This window comes from Conger conger, chromosome 6 (genome assembly GCF_963514075.1).
Source record: "Conger conger chromosome 6, fConCon1.1, whole genome shotgun sequence".
Taxonomy (NCBI): Eukaryota; Metazoa; Chordata; class Actinopteri; order Anguilliformes; family Congridae; genus Conger; species Conger conger.
In genome coordinates, this window is record NC_083765.1 from 52844729 (window position 1) to 52867821 (window position 23093).

The 23093-nt window shown below is 44.1% G+C and overlaps 1 protein-coding gene across 1 annotated transcript in view; it reads left to right on the forward strand.

Annotated features, from left to right (window-relative positions):
- Positions 1-2751: 2751 nt before the first annotated feature.
- The window catches only part of fam189a1 (family with sequence similarity 189 member A1), a 141471-nt gene continuing 121129 nt past the window's right edge, over positions 2752-23093 (forward strand). Inside the window, exon 1 of the mRNA XM_061246584.1 lies at positions 2752-3769. Within this exon, the coding sequence (XP_061102568.1) occupies positions 3545-3769 (225 nt within the window). The 5' untranslated portion in view covers positions 2752-3544. The remainder of the gene's footprint in view (positions 3770-23093) is intronic.

Sequence of the window (23093 nt, forward strand, 5' to 3'; positions counted from 1 at the left end):
CTCCATCAGGGAATTCCTTACCTTTGACTGGCTGAATTGTGTCAGTGGACTGGAGTTGTGACCGTGTGAATGGTCAGCGAGCTCTATAGCTGTGACGCAGAGTTATTTGGCTTTGACTCTGTAAACTTCAGAGGGCAGGGAATCATAACGTTACGCTAACAGGTTGTAGCAGTTTCAGAACTCTGGGATTCTGCTATATTATTAATGGCTTGTGACAGCCAAGTCAAAAGCAACAGGAGGGCCGCAGGTGTTGAGGTATGAATTCTTTATTAATGCAGGGGCGGCCGGTAGCGTAGTGGTTAAGGTAAACGACTGGGACACGCAAGGTCAGTGGTTCTAATCCTGGTGTAGCCGCAATAAGATCCGCACAGCTGTTGGGCCCTTGAGCAAGGCCCTTAACTCTGCATTGCTCCAGGGGAGGATTGTCTCCAGCTTAGTCCAATCAACTGTACATCGCTCTGGATAAGAGTGTCTGCCAAATGCCAATAATGTACTTGATTCTGTTTCATGATAAAAGTCTCTCACTGCTATGTATTTTTATCACAGTGCATCAAACCGCCACTTACAGAATTTAAGGTCAATTGGTCAACCAATGAAATCTCTTCCAGCCCAGGTAGAATATTGCAGAAAGTAGCATCGGAGCATATGATGTTAAGATGCGTTGGATTGCACAGCTCAACCGTGCAAGAAGATGATCGCTGTGGTTTTGTGAAGACACCATTTTGTTTTCTGTCTTTTTTTTCAAAGAAAAGTAAACAACAAAATGATATTGTTTTGGGAGGGGATGTTTCATTGACAGCTGCCAGTGGTTTCACACCAGACAAGGTCTAATTGCTGTGTTGGGGAGGTTTTGAACGTCACTTTATGCCTCTACCCTTGGCCCTTGGCCAGAAAGCCTACTCTGACTGACAAACGCTGAGATGTGAGATGTTTTTTCACGGACAACTGACTCACGTGTTTATCACTTTGAAATCTGTTGTGAATTGAACTGATCTTTTAATTTGGTCTGCTCTGCTGTAGCCAATGAGGGCTGGGAGCTGGATATTGGGATGTTCGTGTGAAAGGGTTTAGAATGTAATGTCAAGTGGTTGAATGTTTGGACAAAAGTAGGTAGTCTATACTACCAGTAAGGGTGGATTGTCAATAAATCACAGGCTTGATCTTCTTTCAGTAATGTGGGTGGTTTGAATTTTTTATTTTTTTTAACATGGAAGATTTCGCATCAGCTATACTTGTCGTATAAATATTAACAATTCTAAACTATGTTGGTGTTTGAAACTAACAAGTGTTTTTAAAAGAATCTCTAGCTACTCTGGGTACTCTGTTGAAGCCTGCCATTAATCACAACTGATTCTCCCAGTCATATGCATTTAATCATGAATATGCTTTGACCAAATGAACAAACTGGGCATTCCTGAACCTCTCAGTGTAGATTAATTTGAAGATTCAGACCACAATACACAATCATGCCTATAGTGCCACCTTTGTGTGGATTGCACCTATTCAATTATCAGGTCACATAATGGCAATATACACTGAATTAGGTCACTTTATTAGGTACACCTATCTAGTACCAAGTAGGAACCCATTTTGACTCCAGAACAGCCTGAATTATTTGCTGGGTGGATTCAACAGGATGCTGAAAACATTCCTTTGGGATTTTGGTCCATGTTGACTCGATAGGATCACACCTGCAGATTTTGCAGCTTCATGGTGCAAATCTCCCATACCAACTCAAATGTGCTCTATTGGATTGAGATCTGTGGACTGTGCTGACTATTGTAAACTATAGTAAACCATAGGGAACTAAAGTTGCTGTCATGTTTGTGGAATCAGCTTGAGATTGTGTGTGCTTTGTGACATGTTGCATTATCCTGGTTGATGTATCCATTTGAAAAAGGGCAGACGGTCATAAAGAGTTGTTTTGAAACAGAAATGCCACTCGCTGGATGTTTTTTCTTCTCTGTATTCTCTAGGGACTGCAGTGCCTGAAAATCCCTGGTTAGCAGCTGTTTCTGAGATGCTGGAAACATCTATTCTTGCACCAACAATCATACCACGGTCAAAATCGCTGAGATTAGGCGTCTTTTAATATTTGGTTGAACAAAAAAAAAATTCACTATGTATGCATTCTTTATGTATTGAGTTGCAGCCACAAGATTTGCTATTTGGAGGAGCAGGGTATTTGCACTAACGAGCAGGTATACCTAATAAAGTGACCGAGTGTACAGTATAGTGAGTGAAAATTATAACATGCAGCCCACGTAATCGCCGAAGCAATCCTACAGCGATGGTCAGATGCTTCAGCTGTACAGCAGCTTCTATGCTGTGCGTTCTCCGTTGTAACCAGTCCAAGCTCCAGAATGCGAAAGAGCCTATTTCCCCCCCTTCGCGAAAGACATTTGTGCTTTTTAGTTTTCTTTTTTCTTGGGGTTTCTTAAATACATGCCACCCTACAAAGATTCAATTTTCGAGATTCAAGAGCGAGCAAACGCAATAAGTTAATTGGCAACACATAAACACACGCTTTCGCTCGCTCCAAAACCTGGCAAAAGGTCATTGATTTTACTTGTTGTACAAGTTGTATTCTAATTCTCTATTCTATGTCTCCGGCTGACTCGCGCACCCTTCTGTGCTCTCACTGACCCTACCGCGCTTCTATCCCTCCACGTCCCCCTCCCCCGCCCACTGCACTGCATTTATGTTGACTGAAAAATATAGGGAGAGCGTTGAGACTTCGACATAGCGTGCACCTGCGTTTGCTGGGACACGGTGTTTACTGAGAAATCCGTCCCGAGTCGCATCTGCGGCACATGTAGCACCAGCGTACCGTGGAGGACTACGCGCAGGTTTCGGTGTAGCGTTTGACAGCTGCGGCAAAAAGAGCGTCAGGACGCGGCTGGATCCTGCGTTTACTCGCAGCGCTCGCTTGCACATACCGTTGTTTCCTCGTCTTGTTCCTACTCTCTCCCTGCGCTGAGCACCCGTTCCCGTGGTTCGATTCTTCAATAGCTGATTTACAACCCTTGCTAATCAGCGGAGCAATGATGCAAGGTACTTTAATTTCGCCAAGGACCAAGCAGGGGGACGAGGAACCACGGTGAAACACCGCGGACGTTGATGTGACGGACTGTGCACATGCATTTTTAGCCTGGATAACTGGTCACGTTTGCCACCAGCTCTTGTGGAGGTGTGATTTTTTTTTTTCTTCCTTGGAAGTAAATGCTATAGATATGGATATAGCAGACTAGCTGGTCCAACTTGCCACCCACACGCATCTCACGGAGAAGAACTGAAAATTGCCAGCTTCCATGCACACTTGGAAACACTTCTCTCGGAAAGGTTTTTTTTTTTTTTTTTTTTTTTTTGCTACAGACCCATTTTTACATCTCGGCATCGGACAGTTGGCTAATTGTGAATACTGTGGTATTCCGGTTTTTAAAATTAACGGGCCTATTTTGTCTGTTCTCTGACATTCTGTTTGGATGCCATTATTAAACGTAGAATACAGTTTCCAGCTGAGAGTCGTCGAGTCTATCTAACAATGCCTGTTAGTGCATTGCCTAGGGGCCGATCGCTCAGCCCAGTGTCTCTGTCCCGTAGTCTGTCGAGGCTGAGAGAGTTTCGGACCCGGACCCGAATCATGCTTTCTCTCGGAGTTTCTCAGATGGTGTTGGGAAGTCTGATTTTGGCTGTCAGTTTCGCCGCTCTGGCTCTTACTGTCTCTCCTAGGGTCAGACATTCGTGTCCATTCTGGGCTGGCTTTTCCGTAAGTATTATTATTATTATTATTATTATTATTATTATTATGTTGTGCGTGTGTATGTGCGTGTGTATGTGCGCCCGCGCCCGGACCACAGGCACTGGAATCATTTGCAAGCGCGGGTTTGCGTTTGGAGCGACTGCAGGAAACAGATGTCAGCCGCAAACCAGCGACGCGCTGGTGGGTTGCAGAGGTGGTTGGAAATTAACGCTGCTATTGTAGAATGTCAATAGGCCTGAGGACAGATTCCATGTCCATATTACGGCCATAGTCACCACAGAAGTACAAAGTAAAACATGTCATTTACGACAGTGCTACATTGAACATCAGTAGCCAAAAATTAACTTGCTCATTAGTTAAATTGTTGGAACTATCGGACTGATATTAGCCTTTCAGTTCCCTCTGATGTTTCCGTTTTGATTATATAGCCTAAAATAGCAATCCCACCTGCATCAAGTTGTTATATTTTCTATTGGTGCATAGGGTATAATCAGTAGGGTATATTTTATGTCAGTGGGTACGCCGTGTATTGACACATATTACGCGCATACGCAACATCCGCAATCTCCTCCTTTTGTTAAAAGTGGTTGTTTCCAGGCTTGACATTGAACCAGCATAAACCGTCAATGCTGTGATTGATGGTGGTGTTTGTGATGGGTGTTTGCCTTGTTGGTATTATAGCCTCTTATTGAACGGAAGTGGATACACCTGGAACAGCAGGTGTATTTGAGCGGTTACTGAAACTGAACAAAGTGAGTCTTTGCGTCGCTGAGATTGTTGGATGTATGACGTAATTTGCCAACAGTAGAGTGGTTGTTGACTGCCTCCACTGCGGTCACAAAATGACCTTATTGTCGTAAGGTTAAGCGCATGCGTTCACTTATCTCTTGCCATCTCTAAAGCATTTCCGTTACAGGAAAGTAAAAGAAGACATAGCACGTATTGGTTGTGAGAGTTTTTTCCCAATATCATCAGTTTATTCTAATGTGTAACAGTCATTATTTTGTCACTTTGGTTGCTATCCAGTTTGGACATGTGCATGAGCCCAACATAAACGGATATTTGAGATGTTCAGGTTTGATGCCATTTCCCCACTCAAAGTACCACAGACACGCACTCTTTTATTTCAGTACATGACCTTTGAGCTGGGGCAATAGATGTTTATGGATCCATTTCCATATTAATTACTGTATAATCTTGAAAGTAGTGGGAATTGACGGGTATAATGTGTGCAATGTACAATATTAAGTTATTGAAAGATGAAACTTGCTCTGAAAGTAACTTTCAAAAGGAGGCGTTCCTCTTTCAGCTTTGATGCCACTGCTATTTTAAGAAAATATACAAACATTTGCTCCTTTGTTTATTTGTGGGGATGTATTATTTCTCCTCCGCCAAATCAAATGTAGATTTCCTCAAGTGTCTTTCATTGTTCTCCCTCCTCTTCCAGAACGTTCCGAGAAATTTCATTTTAAAGCAAGCCCAATGTTGAGGAAGATCTCTATTCCACTTTCTCATAATCTGTCCTCTGTCTTCTTGTTGCCTGCACTAATGCATATTTGCTGCTACAGTTTAGTTGTACTGCAGAAACTGCTCTGTGAATTGCTGTGAGGATGTGATGGTTTTTGTGTTCATCGGATGGGCATTTCAGTCGCTGCAATACAAACCCATAGGAACTTATTCGTTCTATACAGTGCAATGAAAGGTGTGTTTGAGAACAAATGTAAACCAAGGTGTGACATCTGCTTCAGACCACTGGTATTGCATATGAGTGTTTCTCATGTTATTTTAATGATAATTGATATATTGTTGTTAAACAATCCAGGCAAACTAAATCAAGTTATTTACTAATTTGTTTTATTTTAACCAATTAGCCATGTATCTGCTTAAAGGGCAGCCAATCATTTCAGTCCTCCAACTCTCCTGTTTAGAAATGACATGCTTTACATCCAAACAAAATGCTATCCCATTTCTAAACTTGCAAAACATAAATATACATCTTTATATACTGTCTCAGTCATGACAAACCAATGTCTGTGAACAGTGATTTGGGAGTTTGTACTTTTCTTGTGCTTGAAAGCACTTCCACTACTTTTGCCTAATAAGGAAAGCTATACACTTACATGATGTTTACAGTAGTTTGTCTTTGTCTTCTTTTAAACATGACTTTGAACTTGTAGTTACTGTTGTGCTGTAAGAAGACATTCTTAGCAGGAACACGTTTTCTGCATCTTAAAATTTGATGGCAGTTCCTCTAAATATTTATGAAGGGGCACTTTCTTGACTTGCTGCCAGGAATCCTGGCAGAGCTGGGAGCATCGCTATGCGAATGTTTCATGGGCGCTGTTAGTGGGACAGTTGGCCAGAGGGAGCGCAGCTTCAGAAAAGTGTGCTCCTTTAGCGGTAAGTGGTGGCTGGTCATAGGGTCATTGGGTCAGAGGTCACACTCGCTCTGACAGTCGAGCAATGCTTGGGATTCGCTTTTGAGATAAAATGTCAATTTAATTCACTCTCTCTGTGGACAACAGGGCCGTTGAGAGCACGAGAGAGAGCGAGTGAAAGTGCCATCTTCATTCTTTACTGCAAATGGAACAGTTTGACTTCTCTCCTGTTTATGCGGGAGTTTGCCGCTTGTTGAAAGCATCACTCTTTATACACTGCGTCTCCGTTTGATACGAGTGTCAGAACAGATTTTGGGCGAAGTTGGTCAGTACCCAGTGTGCCTCCTTCAGCGGTAAAGAGATGTGTGACCCTTGAGCGACATGAGTTAAAATGAAGCCAAGGGAACAGCTCCCATCCCAGGGAATACCGGGAAAATTCCACGTCCTTGGAAGTGATGTGACAGGTCTGGTGTGGGTCAACGGGCAGTTTTTCCTATATTTGGGCCAAGTCCATCTTGATCGAAGAAGCTGCCTTGCCTTTGTGGTCTGAAGCGACAGTCGTAACAACATGCATACACGTGCGCACACACACACACACACACACACACACTCTGACACACACCTGACTTCCCTCTGAGGACTAACGGGGAGTGAGTATAACGCCGCATGTGTCCCCTGTGTATTTCTGTGTGCGCAGTGTTTGCTGACAGTGTAGGGCTTTGTCTCTCGACGTGAGGCTCAGTTGGAGTGATAGCTCCAGGCTCCTGCCTTAGTGCGCCCCAGGACACAGGGCCCTGGGTTTGACTGGCACGTTTCCTCTTTATTATTACTCACCACTCTGTGAAGGGGCAGTGTGTGGGGGGAGGGGTACTGGCGTGGGGCAGTGGAAGGGTGCAGGAGGGGCAGTGTGTGGGGGGAGGGGTACTGGCGTGGGGCAGTGGAAGGGTGCAGGAGGGGCAGTGTGTGGGGGGAGGGGTACTGGCGTGGGGCAGTGGAAGGGTGCAGGAGGGGCAGTGTGTGGGGGGAGGGGTACTGGCGTGGGGCTGTGGAAGGGTGCAGCACTGGGAAAATGTGGTACATTCCACACACTCCAGAAATCGAGCTGCTCGGCATGTAGAAGCCGGCCAGTTATTACAGTAGCGATGGCGTGACCCATAAATAATGAAAACAATTTTAAAAGATGAAACCATTTTTGTGGGTAAGCTGTACATAAGAAATGTGCGTGCGTGCGTGCGTGTGTCACATACACACAGTGGTTAAATTGCTCTGTAAGCTACTTCTTGAAATTTCTACGGAGTGCTCGTTTACCAAGTCACATCTGTTTCATTGTCACTTAGAGCGAGCGATAATCTGTCCTCTGTCTTTAGCCTGAGAAAAAGACTGGAATACTAGGATTAAAAAAAAATGTATTAATTAACTACCGTTAATTTTTAAAAACCTTTTTTTTGCATTGTTTTGCTGTGCCTCACTGTTTCACCTGTGTGCCAGCCGCATTCCAGTGTGCTCCCCCTTCTTCGATGTTCTCGCTCATTAGTTCGTTCCGGTTGGAGGAGAGTCACTTCTTGCATTGGTGACAACTTTGCCTGTACATGTTGGGATGGTGCCTCACATTGTCATGCCCCGTGCGGTTTTCGGTTTTGGTGTTTCTGTTACCTGTCCTGTGCTTGTGTCTTTTGTCCATCAGCTCATTCTGTAGTCCTGCTGTTCATTCGAAAATTGCAAGTTTTCTGGTTTCTGATTCTGTCACCGTTTTGATCTGCTGGTTACGATTTCGGACTGAACATTGTGATTACAATTCCTGGATTCCCCTTTGTTCTGTTGCCTGATCAGAATGCTCTCTGGATAGCAAACTTTTTCCTGTGACATCGACACCTGCTTGGAAATGAATAAAAACTGCTATTCTGCGCAATTTCCTGGTTGCTATTGGTTCTTCAGCCCTGGTGCCTGACACTCATGTCCCTTTGCCCTGCGATTAACATGAGTAATTCCCCATAAGCATCCGAGATTCTGTGTATGAAGTCTTCCTGAGATGGGTTTCTTATGCATTCAGCCTCCCTTTCACAGTGCCCAGCCAAAGCAAAGCTAATCCTGGCATGGAGGGTGTCTGTCTCAATGAGCTGGAGGCTGTTAGACTCTGTCAAAATCCATCAAGGTGATGCTCTGGTTTATTGCACGGTGATCACACGGTGAAAAATGAAGTGTGGCGTAGCGGTAATTGGGCTGAAATTTTTAATGATATCATTTTACAATCGCTTTTTTAAAAATGAGCTGCAAGGGGGAGGGGGCTGGACCCTGCTTGACTGCGGGCCGCCTGTTCTTGAGTCTCCCAGCATGCATCTCTCTGCACTGGGCAGAGGGGGCCGGAGTGCACCCTCTCTGCACCAGAGATGAACACCTGTGTTACCCAAATGCAGAATGCTGCTGAAATATGGAAATATTGCGGGCACTTCATCCCTCAGCTGAGATCAGCTCAGACCAACGAAAAAAGTCCCACCAGGCACAGTCACAATCAACCTTATTGTCATAGCACATAGTACTAGTAATAGTGGGAGTTTCGTTATCCCAGGAGTGCAAACAGTAGTTAAAGTGCAATAACAGTGCAATATTATTTTATTGAATTATGACAGTAATGTTATATTATTAATAATGGTAGTAGAAAAAAAGTGCAGTACATTGCGTAAATTGTATGCAATGCATAGTATGAAATGTACAAAGGCAGAAAGTGCAAATGACAGCTGAAATATAAATAAATGAGCACAGAGAATATGTGCAATATGTGCAGTAGTGGGATAAGCAGTTAGTGTGGGGTAGTGGGGTAGTGGGGTAGTGGGGGGGACGAAGGGAGGGGGGTTGGGGCTGGGCGGTCAGAGTTCATGGGGGTGGGCGGGGTGGGGGGGTAGTGCTAATGCTTCCATCAAGGCATCGACACCGATCTCTTGCTACCTGGCGTAAGGTAGCAATACTAAAATCGGTAGTTGGCGAGCCCATTGGCATTGTAGTAGACCTGCGAAATGGCATTGAGATTGGTTTTGAAACAAGTGAGATATTCTATATGCTTACTATAATGGTATTGATTACAATCCATGATTGGACTTATTGAGGGTTACCTGATTGCATATTAACGTCTGGGGTTATAAGCCGACCTCTTTTTGTTCTTCTTGAGGGGCTGGACAGACGGACGGTGGTCGGCGGTTGGTTTTAAAGTTTCATGTTGTTGTGATATCTGTCCGTTCTCCTTCCTCGGCGTCCTGCGGACGGTAGTCTCTGGGTGACTGAGGCGCTGTGCGTGGCGTGCGCCTCGTGGAGACCTGCTGCTGGCTGTGTGACACACCGTGGGGCTTCGGGAGATCAGAGAGCGAGACGCAGTGTGCTGTGGAAAGAGCAGCAGCAGCAGTAATGGAGCATCACGCGCTCTCCTCTCCTCTGCGTGTGCGGACTCATCCCTCGCTCTGTGTCTTGGGTCAGTGTCGTGTCGTGTCGTGTCGTAGCTCAAGGCAGGCGATGGTGTATTTATTTTCTGTGTCGAGGAAGCAATGGAATTATTCTGTTATTTAACCCTTTTGAAGCATAGGGTTGATCATTTTCCATCTGTCTGGAGCAGTCAGTGTTGTGCATTCAGATGTTTTCAGTTTCATGGCTTAGGTTAAAATGAAATTGTTTCTTTTTGGCTTTGACAATATCTGATATTGATTTTATGGAACACATTTTAGTTTGGCAGTATAGGTGCCGGTATGTGAGATTTGATACGCTACTAGTTTATTATGGAATTGGCTTTCTAAAAGGCATGCTTAAATTTGAATGTGTATTCTATGATGTATTCTGCGAGGGTGAAGATTTCAATAACCTACATTTCAAGCTTCTGATTAAAGGTAACTGAATTGCTCATCTGTAATTAATCCATTTTGTGTGTATTAAGAAAAGAAAAGTGCCAAGTGAATTGAATCCCTGAAACCATTCTAGTTATTGTCAATCAGAAGTGTTCTTGACTGATGGCAAGCCAGTGGCATTTCAATAATTCATGCTATATTCTATAATTAAACATGCAAAATAAAGCAAGCCTGTGAATTGTTCTTTTATTACTTTTCCTCTATAAAGTCTTTATTCCTTCATGCAGAGATGTGAATACAGTATAAGACCGCCATACAGACAGGGAAATGTATTTCTCATTAAAATCCCATTGAACAATAATTGACAAACTGCTACATGTGAGGAGACCAGCCCGGGGGGATTCTGTCCTGTTGCAAATAAGAGCTGAATTTCCCAAAAGCAGGATGACACCAAAAATGATTAGAAAAAAGATTATGTCTGAAATACATCCTAAGTACTTAGCTTTCTGAAGTTACTGCCACGTTTCTCAGGTGAGACTACAGGCTGAGAGGAGGCCTAGAATGAATCTTAATTTACTATACTGCCAGTGTAACCTTCACACTATATGAGTTGGCTGTAGTTTCTGTCTGCAGAATATCTCATTCTGGGCTGGTGAACTATGTGTGTTGAAATTGGGGAAGAGTAGTGGCTCTATGTCACCAGGTTGGGATGTGCTTGCTGTAATTACTCGTAACAAGTTTCAGCCAATGTTCCCTGTGGATGGGTGAGATGAACACTTATTCTCGCTGAATCTTCGTCAGCTCTTTCATCTTTTTCTTTTATATGTTTGGGTGTGTGTGTGTGTGTGTGTTTTTTAACCTTGGTGCTTGTGTCTGTGTTCTTCCGCTGTTTCTTTGATATTTTTGTATTTACCAGAAATCGGCTGCTGGAACATTGTGTTTTACGGCAAAAGCTCATTTTCAATGCTGTTGGAAGTCCTTGCAAGGTTGGTTCTGTTGAACACTTTTGGACTTGACTGAATCTGAACTGCAGCCTCCAGACTCCAGCAAGGGCCCTAAGCATTAGCATAGCATTAGCTGTGCAGTACCGTACACACTGCAAGAAAATTAAAACAATGTAGTCAGTGGGCATGCATTAGGTTTTTGATAATCGTCCCAACAAATACTACATTGCATCTTGGCGTGGATGCAAGGGTACGGTTTGTTCTTGTCACGGTGAATTATATTGTTCAGTTGTGCAATAGGAATGCAGACTTACAAAGCATTTAGAAATGTATTGCATGTACACTCTGAGCACTTTATTCGGTATACCTGCGGTATACCTGCTTTTTAATAATATAAATATTTAATCAGCCAATCATGTGGCAGCAACTAAATGCATAAAAGCATGCAGACATGATCAAGAGGTTCAGCTGTTTTTCAGACCAAATGTCAGAATGGGGAAGAAATGTGATTGAAGTGACTTTGACTGTGGAATGATTGTTGTTGCCAGGGTGTTTTGAATTTCTCAGAAACTGCTGATCTCCTGGGCTACATTTTGCAGAGAATGGTGCTAGAAACAAAGAAAATCCAGTGAGCAGCAGTTCTGCAGCCAAAAACACCTAAGTGCTCACTGCATGTATATGCAACTACATATTTGAAAGACTTTAACAATTTACATTCATTTTTTATCAGAACATGATTCATAATACCCAGTCATGCAGACTGAAAATATTTCAAATATTTGGGAGCCTATATTTTATTCTCATGTCTGTTTTCTGACAATGGCCATGCAATAGTGTCGTGAACTGATTGTGTGATTTCATTATGACCCTCCTGCCATCTCAATCCACCCTGGAACAGGAAGTGACCGCATCTAGTGCAACTGCTGGAGCAGGCAGCTGATGGGGGAGGAGGATTGAGAGAGACCCATCTGCTCACTCACAGTTAAGACAAAGAAAGGGACAAAGCCACTAGAGATGGTGGGATAAGGAGGGATGGCAACTCTGACGGGGAGTAGGAGGGTGGAGTTGGAGGCTAGAGAGTAGTGAGTAAAAAGTTAAAAATGAATTTGGTCGACCAATTTGGTGGGAGGGGGTCCCAACTGCCACCATGCTAATTGCCAGCGCCATTAGCTTAGAGGGCAGCCGCTAAGCTTGCATGATGAAGATGTGCTTTTGCCTATTTAAACACAATGTTACAGCTACAGATACAAGCAACAGGATACTGGAAAATCCTCTTGGGCAGGGCTCCCTTGGAAAAAGATATTTCTGTCTCAGTGAGACTGACCCAAATAAATAACGGATACATTTAAAAAGTAATAATTAGCATTTCCTCATCCTGAAGGCTTTAATTGCAGAGAAAATTAAAGAATTATGATTGAAACTGGTGTGGTTTTATATACAGTAGAGGTAAAAAACATAATATGCAGAGATATTGAACGATAGCCAAAATAAATATTTTCTTTGGGTAAAGAATATAAAGTCTTTTAAATCAATCAGAGCCATTGCATAAGCAATGAAAAAGAAATAAACCACTGGCGTACTGAGCCACAGACATTGAACAGGTCGACCAAGGAAAAGAACAGCAGTTGATGACAGAAACATTGTGAGAGCTGTGAAGAAAAACCCCAAAACATCAGCCAGTGACATGACAAACACCTTCACCCCTGACCGGTGGAGATTATATCAATCACCCAATATAGAGGCTATACCACAAGAAGTAAACCACTCATCAGTAGTAAGAATCGAAAGGCGAGATTACAATTTGCCTACAGACATACAGAGCTGAGCCACACAATTTCTGGAACAAGGATCTATGGACTGATGAGACCAAGATTAACCTCTATCAAAGTGATGGAAAGGCCAAAGTGAAACAAACAAGAACTGAAAGAGGCCACAGTAAAAGCCTGGAAAAGCATCACAAAAGAAGAATGAAATAGTTTGGTGATGTCACTGGGTTCAGGCTTGATGCAGTTATTGCAAGTAAGTAATATTAAGTGTTACTTACTTTCATTTTCTTAAATACTCTCTGTTCCGATATGTTCACTCACCTAATAATTGGGTTGTCTGATACCAAGGTGCTATGTTCAAAGTTGTTTAACACATCTAGGTGCAAATACCAGGAAATAAAAGCTGAAATTCTTTTCAAGAGTTCATCTTTTTATCTCTACCCCAATTGCAAAAACAAAGGAATTGGCCTTGCTGTCCCGATACATTTGCAGGGGGCTGTATATATAATGGTATAAATGATACATTAATGGCATTCGGCAGACGCTCTTATCCTGAGCAACATACAGTTGATTAGACTAAGCAGGAGACAATCCTGGAGCAATGCAGGGTTGCTCAAGGGCCCAGCAGCTGTGCGGATCGTATTGTGGCTACATCGGGATTCGAACCACTGACCTTGCGGGTCCCAGTCTTGTACTTTAACCGCTACACTACAGGCCGCCCTTTGCGTGTATCCTAGCGACTGGGGAGAGTGTGAGCGGGAGGGAACAGTGGCGGTCGAGAAAGGTGGTGACTTTGCATCTCTGTGCCTCGAGTCACTGACTGATTACCGGCTTCAGGGAAATTAATTACGGAACTCCTTTAGTGTGTAGCATTAGACAGGTCTAATTTGACCTAGTATTGACCAAGTAAGTGGATGGGGCTCCGATCAATAAGAAAGCCTGGCCCTTTTTCTTTTCTGCTTTGTCTTCAAGTTCAATCCAGTTGTTTAATATCCTGCATTCTAGTTAAAGGTACAATAGGTGAGATTTTTGTGTTAAAACATTGTTATAAGACCATTGTAAATCCCTTCCTGTCATTGAAAAAGGCTCACTGACATGTTGACTCACCCTCTGCCTGTGTTTATAGTCCTTAAATTCGGGTTTCGAAATATACAGTTGACGGCCCGACACTCTGTACCAAAACATTTTCTAACTGTACAAATAATTCAAGGTCATTGGTTGACACAGCCAATGGCGTTTCAACATCAGCACATTTACAGAGAAGGGGGAGGGATAAACAGTGTTGTGGTTTGAGGGTGTTTGTTGCTGCTATTCCTCTACCTATATTACCTATATATACCTACCTACAGTATAATAGCTAGGCGAATATAACAATATTAAAATATCAATGTTGAAGATCTTATATCATGCTTTGACCATTTTATGTTCGGTCTTACTGGTATGTTTAAAACTTTATATTTGTTGGTGCGTGCATGTGTGTGTGTGTGTGTGTGTGTGTGTGTGCATGCGTGTGTGTATATATAAAATGTGCAATGTGTGTGTGAATGATTTATTCATAATCCCGTATGATGGCTGAGTGTTAACTCCAAATAGTAAAGAAACATTCAGGGGTATATTTATCTTGTTTATCCTGGTAGGTGTTGCCTGTTTTTACTGCAGGGTGTCATAATTTCCTAGGTGTATTATAGTCTGTATTTTTCCACTGAATTCAATATAATTATGTTTACTTGTGCTATTCTAATGCTTCTGGGAGCCTATGGCCAATGGCAGTAACATGTGAACACGTTCTTGACAGTCTGCAGTCATTACCTGGTTGCTCTGGAAAGGGTGAAAAACCACAGTATGGTAAGTGACAGACTCTCCTTTGAGACGGGGTGGGGGGAAAAACACAACCTTGTCAGTGAAATGTGTGCTATGCCCTGTCAAAAGCGCTTGATGAAACCGCATCACCTGCGGTCGACACATCCAGCACCACTTGACACTCGCTGACAGAGCTGTCTATGGAGAAGATCTGAGCCCTGGGCCCACTCGCATGCCTGATGTCATTCTTTATCTATCTTCCTGGCAGAATGTCTTCTCTGTATCGCTAAAAAGCCACAATGGGGAACGTTCATGACATACCTTGTATGTGTGTGATAATTACTTCTCACAATAGTTCAAGGAACAAGAGCGTATGGAGTAACCAATATTAGTTGTGTCCGCTCCTCTTTTAGGGTGCAGGTTCACCTTATTGTTCACATTTGAGTAATTTAGCAAAGTGACTTTCAAGTGCATAAGCTCAACAAGCATCAAATCCATATATGGCAAAACTGGCATAAAAAAACAATAGTCATGTCAATAGTCACATAGCACTGGCCAAATTTGGCTACAGTATAACAAATCAGGTAATCAAACTGGGACTTCCCTTTCCTGGGGATGAGCATCTGGGGTCGAGACTAAGAAGCCAAAAAACAGAAATAAAAAGATGTAAAATGCATTGTCCCATACATTTTATTCATAAATAGTTTAAGCACACATAATTCAGTTATCCTTGTTTAGCAGGCACAGTGTAAGCACAGTGAAGTGCAGGAAAGCGAAGGCTTGTAGCAGGTTACCGTGACAACACTTTAGCTGACTGGTAACACATCGTCTAGCAAATTCTTTGGTTGAGCGAGAGGCAGGGGTTCAAATCCCACCCAAGTCTCTCTTGTTACACTTGGTAGCATTGCCTTCTTGGCCAAGATAGTGTTAAATATGTTAGAAACAATTATCCATGAGACCAATAATATCACGTTGCCTCGCTCATATCAAATAACAATGATGTGTCACAAGCAATGTTAATGTGAACTTGGAAAAAATGTTCAAGGAAACAAACTCTCAGTTGGAGAATTTCCATTAGGAAGGTTTAGCATTTCTTGACATTCGCCCCGTGTTTTGTTGCGGTATTTCCTTGATGGTGGCATTCTGCATTCGGTGCTGACATGTGCCCTAATGAGGATTCATGTGGCTGAAGACGTTTCTGCGAGTGCTTATCTGTTATGGTGAAAGTAGCCAGAGCTGCTGGCGCACAGCGCTGCTCTCTGCGCTCAGAGTGCGGTGATTCAGCTGTCCCTCCATCCATCATCGTGCCGAGTGCCCATCACTGGAAGCCCCTGCTGGAGGGGGGAGCTAGTGTGTGGGCTTGAGAGCAGGATGACTGACTGTGGACACATTACATTACATTACGTATTATTTAGCTGACGCTTTTATCCAAAGAGACTTACAGTTGATTAGACTAAGCAGGAGACAATCCCACATTGCTCCAGACAATTCCCCCTGGAGCAATGTGGGGTTAAGGGCCTTGCTCAAGATCCACAACAGCTGTGTGGATTTTATTGTGGCTGCACCAGGGATTGAACACAACCAACCACCAACCACCTACCTTGCGGGTCCCAGTCATGTACCTTAACCACTACGCTACAGGCTGCCCATGTCCTAAGCTAATTGAAGGGTATCCTTGTGCCAGCATTTGAACATATAAGATTTATAAGAACATATAAGAACGGTCTTTACATTTAGCTGGAATGCTAAAACTCATTTTCCATTCTGGGTTCTATTGAAATCATTTTGGATTTCTGGTCTGGTTTTTTGTGTCATCTGCAAACGTAAATGCTTTGCTGCGAATGGCATTATCCGGATTGTAGGCTGTTTACACTTTACTGCAACTTGCTGTGAATAGGGAAGTCGTCTTGAGTGAACTCTCAACCCAAATGTGTTGGGCGTATTCCGGGTAAGGCGCAGAAAAGCTGCACTCCCGTCAACGGCGGGTAAATATCCGTTGTTGTCGTCTGTCACTTGTCACTCAAGGACGTCTGTGCCCTTCTTTCAGGGCTCTACAGTGCGTGCACTTCTCAGCTGAGAAATTTAGGAGCACACTAATGCATCCCAATGAGTAGATGTGCTCCTGAATTATTTTTGCAGTTGGCACACATGCATTTCTAAAATGGGAGCACGGTCAAACCCTGCTCTTGAAGTCTGCAGTTGTCTTTTTTTGTGATTACCGCTGAGAACAAGCTTGTGGAGGATATCGTACGCTGACCGTAGGCTGGAGGCGGGCTCTGATTGTGCATTGCATAACCTCTCTGCAGCTTATGGTTTTCCAGTCTATGGAGGTGCAATAAAAATGGGGGAGTGAGTATTTAAACATCTGTCTGCCTTTGCATATTAGCCCAGTGGGAGTGCTCAAAAACGTGATTATGAAAAGGAGGGTTTAAGTCCTGCTTGTGGTTTTGGCAGGTCTCCGGTGTGATAGATTTACTGGCAGTGAGGTGATGAATCTGTCTGCTGCACCTCCCGGTTTGAATGATACAGGGCAGTGACTGCATGCGCTCTGTGAATCCTCCCTGCTTTCATCCCCTTCTTTCATTGTGTTCCTTCGCGCTCACAAGCTATCCTAGTCATTAAATCTCTGGAAATGTTGCTCTATTAGTTGGGGAGCAGTGTGTTTTACAAGAGACCTGACTCTTGCCAGAATTGTGTCAAGTGTCAGAGAAATGAAGTTAGTCACAACCAAGCCTTAAGTTATAGATTTCCACTCAAACCTGTATGTTATAAGTTATTCCACTGTTACCATCAGATCATTATAAAGTCACACTGACTGACCTGAAAGACAGATATGCTGCAAGCCAGCACTACTCAACCCCACATCCTGCGGGCCGCAGTGTCTGCAGTGCTACTCAACTCCACGTCCTGCAGTGTCTGCAGCGCTACTCAACTCCACGTCCTGCAGAGCTACTCAACTCCACGTCCTGCAGAGCTACTCGACTCCACGTCCTGCAGAGCTACTCAACTCCACATCCTGCAGTGTCTGCAGTGCTACTCAACCCCACGTACTGCAGTGTCTGCAGCGCTACTCAACTCCACGTCCTGCAGAGCTACTCAACTCCACGTCCTGCAGAGCTACTCGACTCCACGTCCTGCAGAGCTACTCAACTCCATGTCCTGCAGTGTCTGCAGTGCTACTCAACTCCACGTCCTGCTGTGTCTGCAGTGTCTGCAGTGCTACTCAACCCCACGTCCTGCAGTGTCTGCAGCACTACTCAACTCCACGTCCCGCAGTGTCTGCAGTGCTACTCAACTCCACGTCCTGCTGTGTCTGCAGTGTCTGCAGTGCTACTCAACCCCACGTCCTGCAGTGTCTGCAGCACTACTCAACTCCACGTCCCGCAGTGTCTGCAGTGCTACTCAACTCCACGTCCTGCACAGTGTCTGTAGTGCTACTCAACTCCACGTCCTGCTGTGTCTGCAGTGTCTGCAGTGCTACTCAACCCCACGTCCTGCAGTGTCTGCAGTGCTACTCAACTCCACGTCCTGCAGTGTCTGCAGTGCTACTCAACTCCACGTCCTGCAGTGTCTGCATGTCTGCAGTGCTACTCAACCCCACGTCCTGCAGTGTCTGCAGCGCTACTCAACTCCACGTCCTGCAGTGTCTGCAGCGCTACTCAACCCCACGTCCTGCGGGCCGCAGTGTCTGCAGTGCTACTCAACCCCACGTCCTGCAGTGTCTGCAGTGCTCCTCAACTCCACGTCCTGCAGTGTCTGCAGCGCTACTCAACTCCACGTCCTGCAGGCCGCAGTGTCTGCAGGTATTCGCTCCGACCATGCGCTACACCACCTGATTAGCTCATTATCTGAACCAAACAGGTAAAATTATTTTGTGAAATCAGGTGGTGTAGGAGAAAGTACCTGCAGACACTGTGGCCTGCAGGACGAACAGTTCAGTAGTGCTGCTGTAAGCTTTTATTCCCTCTGCAATAGATCCAGTCAAGGCATAGTCATGGTCATGCAGCCAGGGGTTTCCAAGGGGGAAAGCAAACCTGCGTCCTGCGTTCTGAATGGGGAACAATCGTAGATTATCGCTGTTTTAGTATTTAGTAATGAATATTAATGTCAACAATAATGTCCCATGTCAACTACATTGTGATCCACAACCATGAAAAGTAGACAAACTAACTAGCGTCACTAACCAGACTACCTAGTTGATCATAATCTTTTGGTTTTACTTTTAACATCACGTTGCAGAAGCGATGTTAACAATTTAATTTTACAGGCTAATGTCATTAGCTGTTGTTAGCCACAGGCTTTCTTGGCAATTAAATAAAAGTGCAAATCCGGGTTTTAAACCCTTATTCTGTGCGGTATGGCACACAGTAGCTTTCTGGTATTTTTTAAATCGCTATGATTTTAATGTATGACTGCATTTTGTGCTCATTTAAATAATTGTTGTAACCGACAGCTTTGTTAATTTCCTATGGAAACTACAACCACAACACTGTTTATCCCTCCCCCTTCCAAACTTCTTCCTCCAAGGGGATTATGGCCATGTCCGCTATTGTTAACTGGATCTATGTCAACTTTGATGGTCATTTAGTGCTGTTAAGTTTATTCTTTATGTTACAACTTTTATCCCTGAAAGTACAATAAAGGCTGGGCATGCAATGCCCATATTAAGCTCTGTATGTTTTCAGGTTATTAATGTTTTAATATATATTTAATATATACTCTAAAAACAGAATAACTGGATGGTAGGTGCAGGCAGAAATAGAGGATATTACAGGTCCTGGCTTTTAAAATTTCCAGCTTTGTGTTTGGGTACAGGGAGTATGTGTGTGTGTATGTGCAAGTGAATAGAGAACCAAGGCTAGCTGGATGCAGCATCCCTCCCCAGCCATGTGTACATGCATGTGCATGCCTGTGCATTTCTGTACAAAACCTGACATCATCATCATCGGTCGTACTCTTTTCATTATTTCTCTTTTCTACCTTTTGAATCGAAGAGGCGTCTCCCGCTCTGCCCTTAGCGCACCTCTTTGTGTCTCTCCGGGTCCGGTCCCACAGAACGGTTGAGGCACGCAGTTCTTTAGAAATGCGCAGGAACGTGACCGCGGGCCGGTGGATGGGTGAATGGGTGAATGGACACTGCTGAGCTCAGTGTGCATGTTTGGGGGGAGGGTGGGGGGGGGCATGCAGGTCCCACCCGCCCCTCATTGTTGGGGGGATTATGCTCCCCAAACAGTCCCTTTGAGGATGCTCTGGTGTCGAGCGCCCACTGCCAGAAAAACCCTCCCGAAACGCTCATGGAACACGTCAGGATGTTGGACGCGTGCGCTTTTCGTGCGCCTGGAGTCTCGCTCATTTCTCATATTCCTTTCACATCTTCGGTCGAAGCAGTTGAGGATTCCTCCGCTTTGAAGTGTCTTCTCTGTATCTCTCCACCTGCAGTTTTTATTCCTGTCAAGGAGAAACAGAGCAAGCAGTGTTTGAAAAGATTTTTTTCAGGTGATTTTAGTCCCAGATCTAAGTGAGAATGTGCCTTTTACTGCCATCGTGAGACTTAAGTGTAGTAATACGCTTAAGTGGCGAGGCACTTTGAGTCAAGGTTTTCATCCCCCATTATCCAACACATTTCTCAGGATATTTGACTTTACGCAGCTGTTTAAACCGTTTACAAACCGCTGACCATTTCTGTGTTTTCATATTCATACCTAAGGTAAACAGCAAAGATACAACATAATAATGCAATAATAAATCACACGGTTAATTATAATCAGGTCAGGCACTCTGTGACTGCCAGATCACTTGTGTGCTTTGAACTTATCCTACATTTTGATTATCGCTCATTTTTGCTGAAGCTACAGAAGTTGTATGCTTACACAAACAGTAGGAGTTAGATGTGAAAGTTTAATCGTTGTGATGAGCCCCAGTGTTAGTGCGGAATACTTTTATTTTCTTGCTTATTCATTCTCTCATTGGATCAGCATTCAATTCATGCTCACTATCTAACACTCTGCATGACCTTGCAAGATATGTGTTCAAACAAAAATAGGCTGGCACCACTGTTTGAATGGCTTTCAGGAAAACTGCAACTCCAGCAGACACTTTCAACACAGATCAGTGGCTGTGCTGTACAGTGAAAGCCTTTTTAGTAATTGTATCATTTTATTGTCAGTGGTGCCACTGTTTCACATTGCAACAGAATGGGTGCATAATAACATGTTTGCCAGTTTCTGTCTGTTTTTGTTTGCCAGTAATATTGCTGAATGACAGACGATGAACAAACCATACTTTCGGCTAAGTTGAGAAAGTGGGAGTCAGTGATAAACGTGACCGTCAACCCCAGGTCTGTTCTTCTGCTGTCCCAAAAGCGAGAGATGAGAGACGCGTTCCGACAGCATGCCAGTGTTACTGTGTGCTTTTAGCAGTTGCAAATGGCCGACAGAGTGAAGCTATATCATCTGTGGTTTTTTGGATTCCGCACAAGTCTGTTTTGGCACCGGACTGCCACTCCACGTCCATCTGTCAAACAAAGCCGCATTGTCATGGAAACCGCTCGACTACAATGGGGAGTCAATGAAAGCCGGGATTGTGGTTTTTCGGTTTGTGTGCGGTGATTACCGCTGTTTGAGTATGTGGGTGCGTGGGGGGGTTGAGGGGGGGAGAGGTCAGCGGGGCGTGTCCGACGGTGACAAACAGGAGCCTTTCCGATAAGAGGTGGGGACTGCTGGCAGACCGGGGGGCGTACTGTCTGAGGACAATTTATCTGCCTGGTCTCACACCCCCACCAACCACCTATCCTGGGTCCCGCGAGATTGTAATGCACCAGGACAAAAAGCAAAGGGAATCCCTCTGTGTATTCGCCCCTCTCTCATGCAGGCTGTGGTCCTGCCCGGGACATTCTGGACTCTCTCCCAGAACCAGGGAGGGATGCGGGAGAGCGGCACTGCTCGGCCGGAACCACGGCCCACTGGCCCCCTCTTGGCTAGCAGGGCTGAGTAGATCTGGTACAGCCATGCTCTGCGTTCCCCCGTTCAGCTGTTTTCCCCGTGCTGTTTGTCTTGTGCCGCTTTCCGTAGTCTTCATTTATTCTGTCGTTCAGTTCACCTGTGTCTCGTTAGCCGCTTCCCTCACGCACACCTGTTTGTCATTTCTGTCCAGTCACTCTGTGTACTTAACCCTCCTTGTTTCCCTCAGCTCTTGTAATGTGTGTCCACCATTCTCTCCAGCGGTTTCCTGTCTGTCTGTTTCGTGTATCAACCTGTGCCATGTCCCCCAACCTCCCGTTTTTTGGATTATCCTTCTGTTCCTGCTTTGATTTTCTGTTACCGGCTTTTGAGTGGACTTTCCAATTATGATTCTTAGATCATGTTTTCTACTGTTGCCTATTCGGATTGCTTTACTGTGTTTGGACTCTCGCATGTGACATCAACCAAATTTCTGTTCTTTTGGCTCTGTTCTCCAGCACATTATATTTGAATGAACTTGAAACAATGAATATGAATATACTATCAGCTTTAATTTGAGGGTATTTACGTCTATATCTGTGTAGGAATCACATCACCTTTTCATACATGCCACTTTGGGGAACCAAAAGTAATTGGACACTTGGCTTCTCAGCTGTTTCTGATCATTCAGGTGCATTCAGTCGCTTTCTTAGTGCAGGTATAAGAACGCTGTATCTAGTCTATCTAGACCAGGGGTCGGCAACCCTCTCCAGGACACAGGGTTTGCCGACCCCTGATCTAGACTAACGCCTATCTACCTAGGTGGATTGAAGGGAAGTGTATGCATCCTTGCATCATCATTGGCGTGAGAAGTCAGAACATGGGGTGGTGAATCGTGATTTGTTCCAGCTCTTGTGCCAGATCGCTCTTCGGTTGCCTGTGGGATGGTGCTCTTGTCTGGGGGCACCCTGCAACAAAGCAGACCGTGGCAGTTTTGTATTCTTTGAAGTATTCATTCATTTTTAACGCTGTCCGTTCATCTGATAGTATGTGGAGTTCATCTCTCTGCCAAGCCAGGGAGACGGCTTGTGTTTAGAAATGAGGGCGAGAGAAAGCAAGAGAGAGAGGGGGGGAAAAAGAGAAAGAGAAAGTGAAAGAAAAAGAGAGAAAGAGGGGGAGAGAGATGGTTTTGAGGAGGCTGAGGGTCTTTGGTCTTATGTTTACGCTGTGGAATTGGCAAAGAAACACGATGAAGTCTGTCAACTGTTAATCAGTTCATTACTTTAGTTTCTATGAAGTATTAGGAAATTGTTAAAAACATATATAATACAGTTTACAAAGGTGTACATGCGTGGGCTCATGAGGAATAAACAACATTTTTGTCGCGATAAATAATATTTTAAATTTGCTTTGGAGTGCTAGAATCAATATATGAGCCTGAGTGAATCTGAATTTATTTGTTGCTGCTGCCACTGACAGGGTCCCAAAGTGTCTAAGCTGTCAGTTACAATAACCTTGAGAGAAAATATGTGAAGAACAGCATGGACTAATGCCGGGACACATTGTGCTAAAAGGGCAATTTGAATAAGAAAGAGGCAACAAACAACTCGTATGAAGCAATAATGAGTGAACACTTTCTTTATTCATTTATTCATTCATTTCTATGCATGAAGAAAC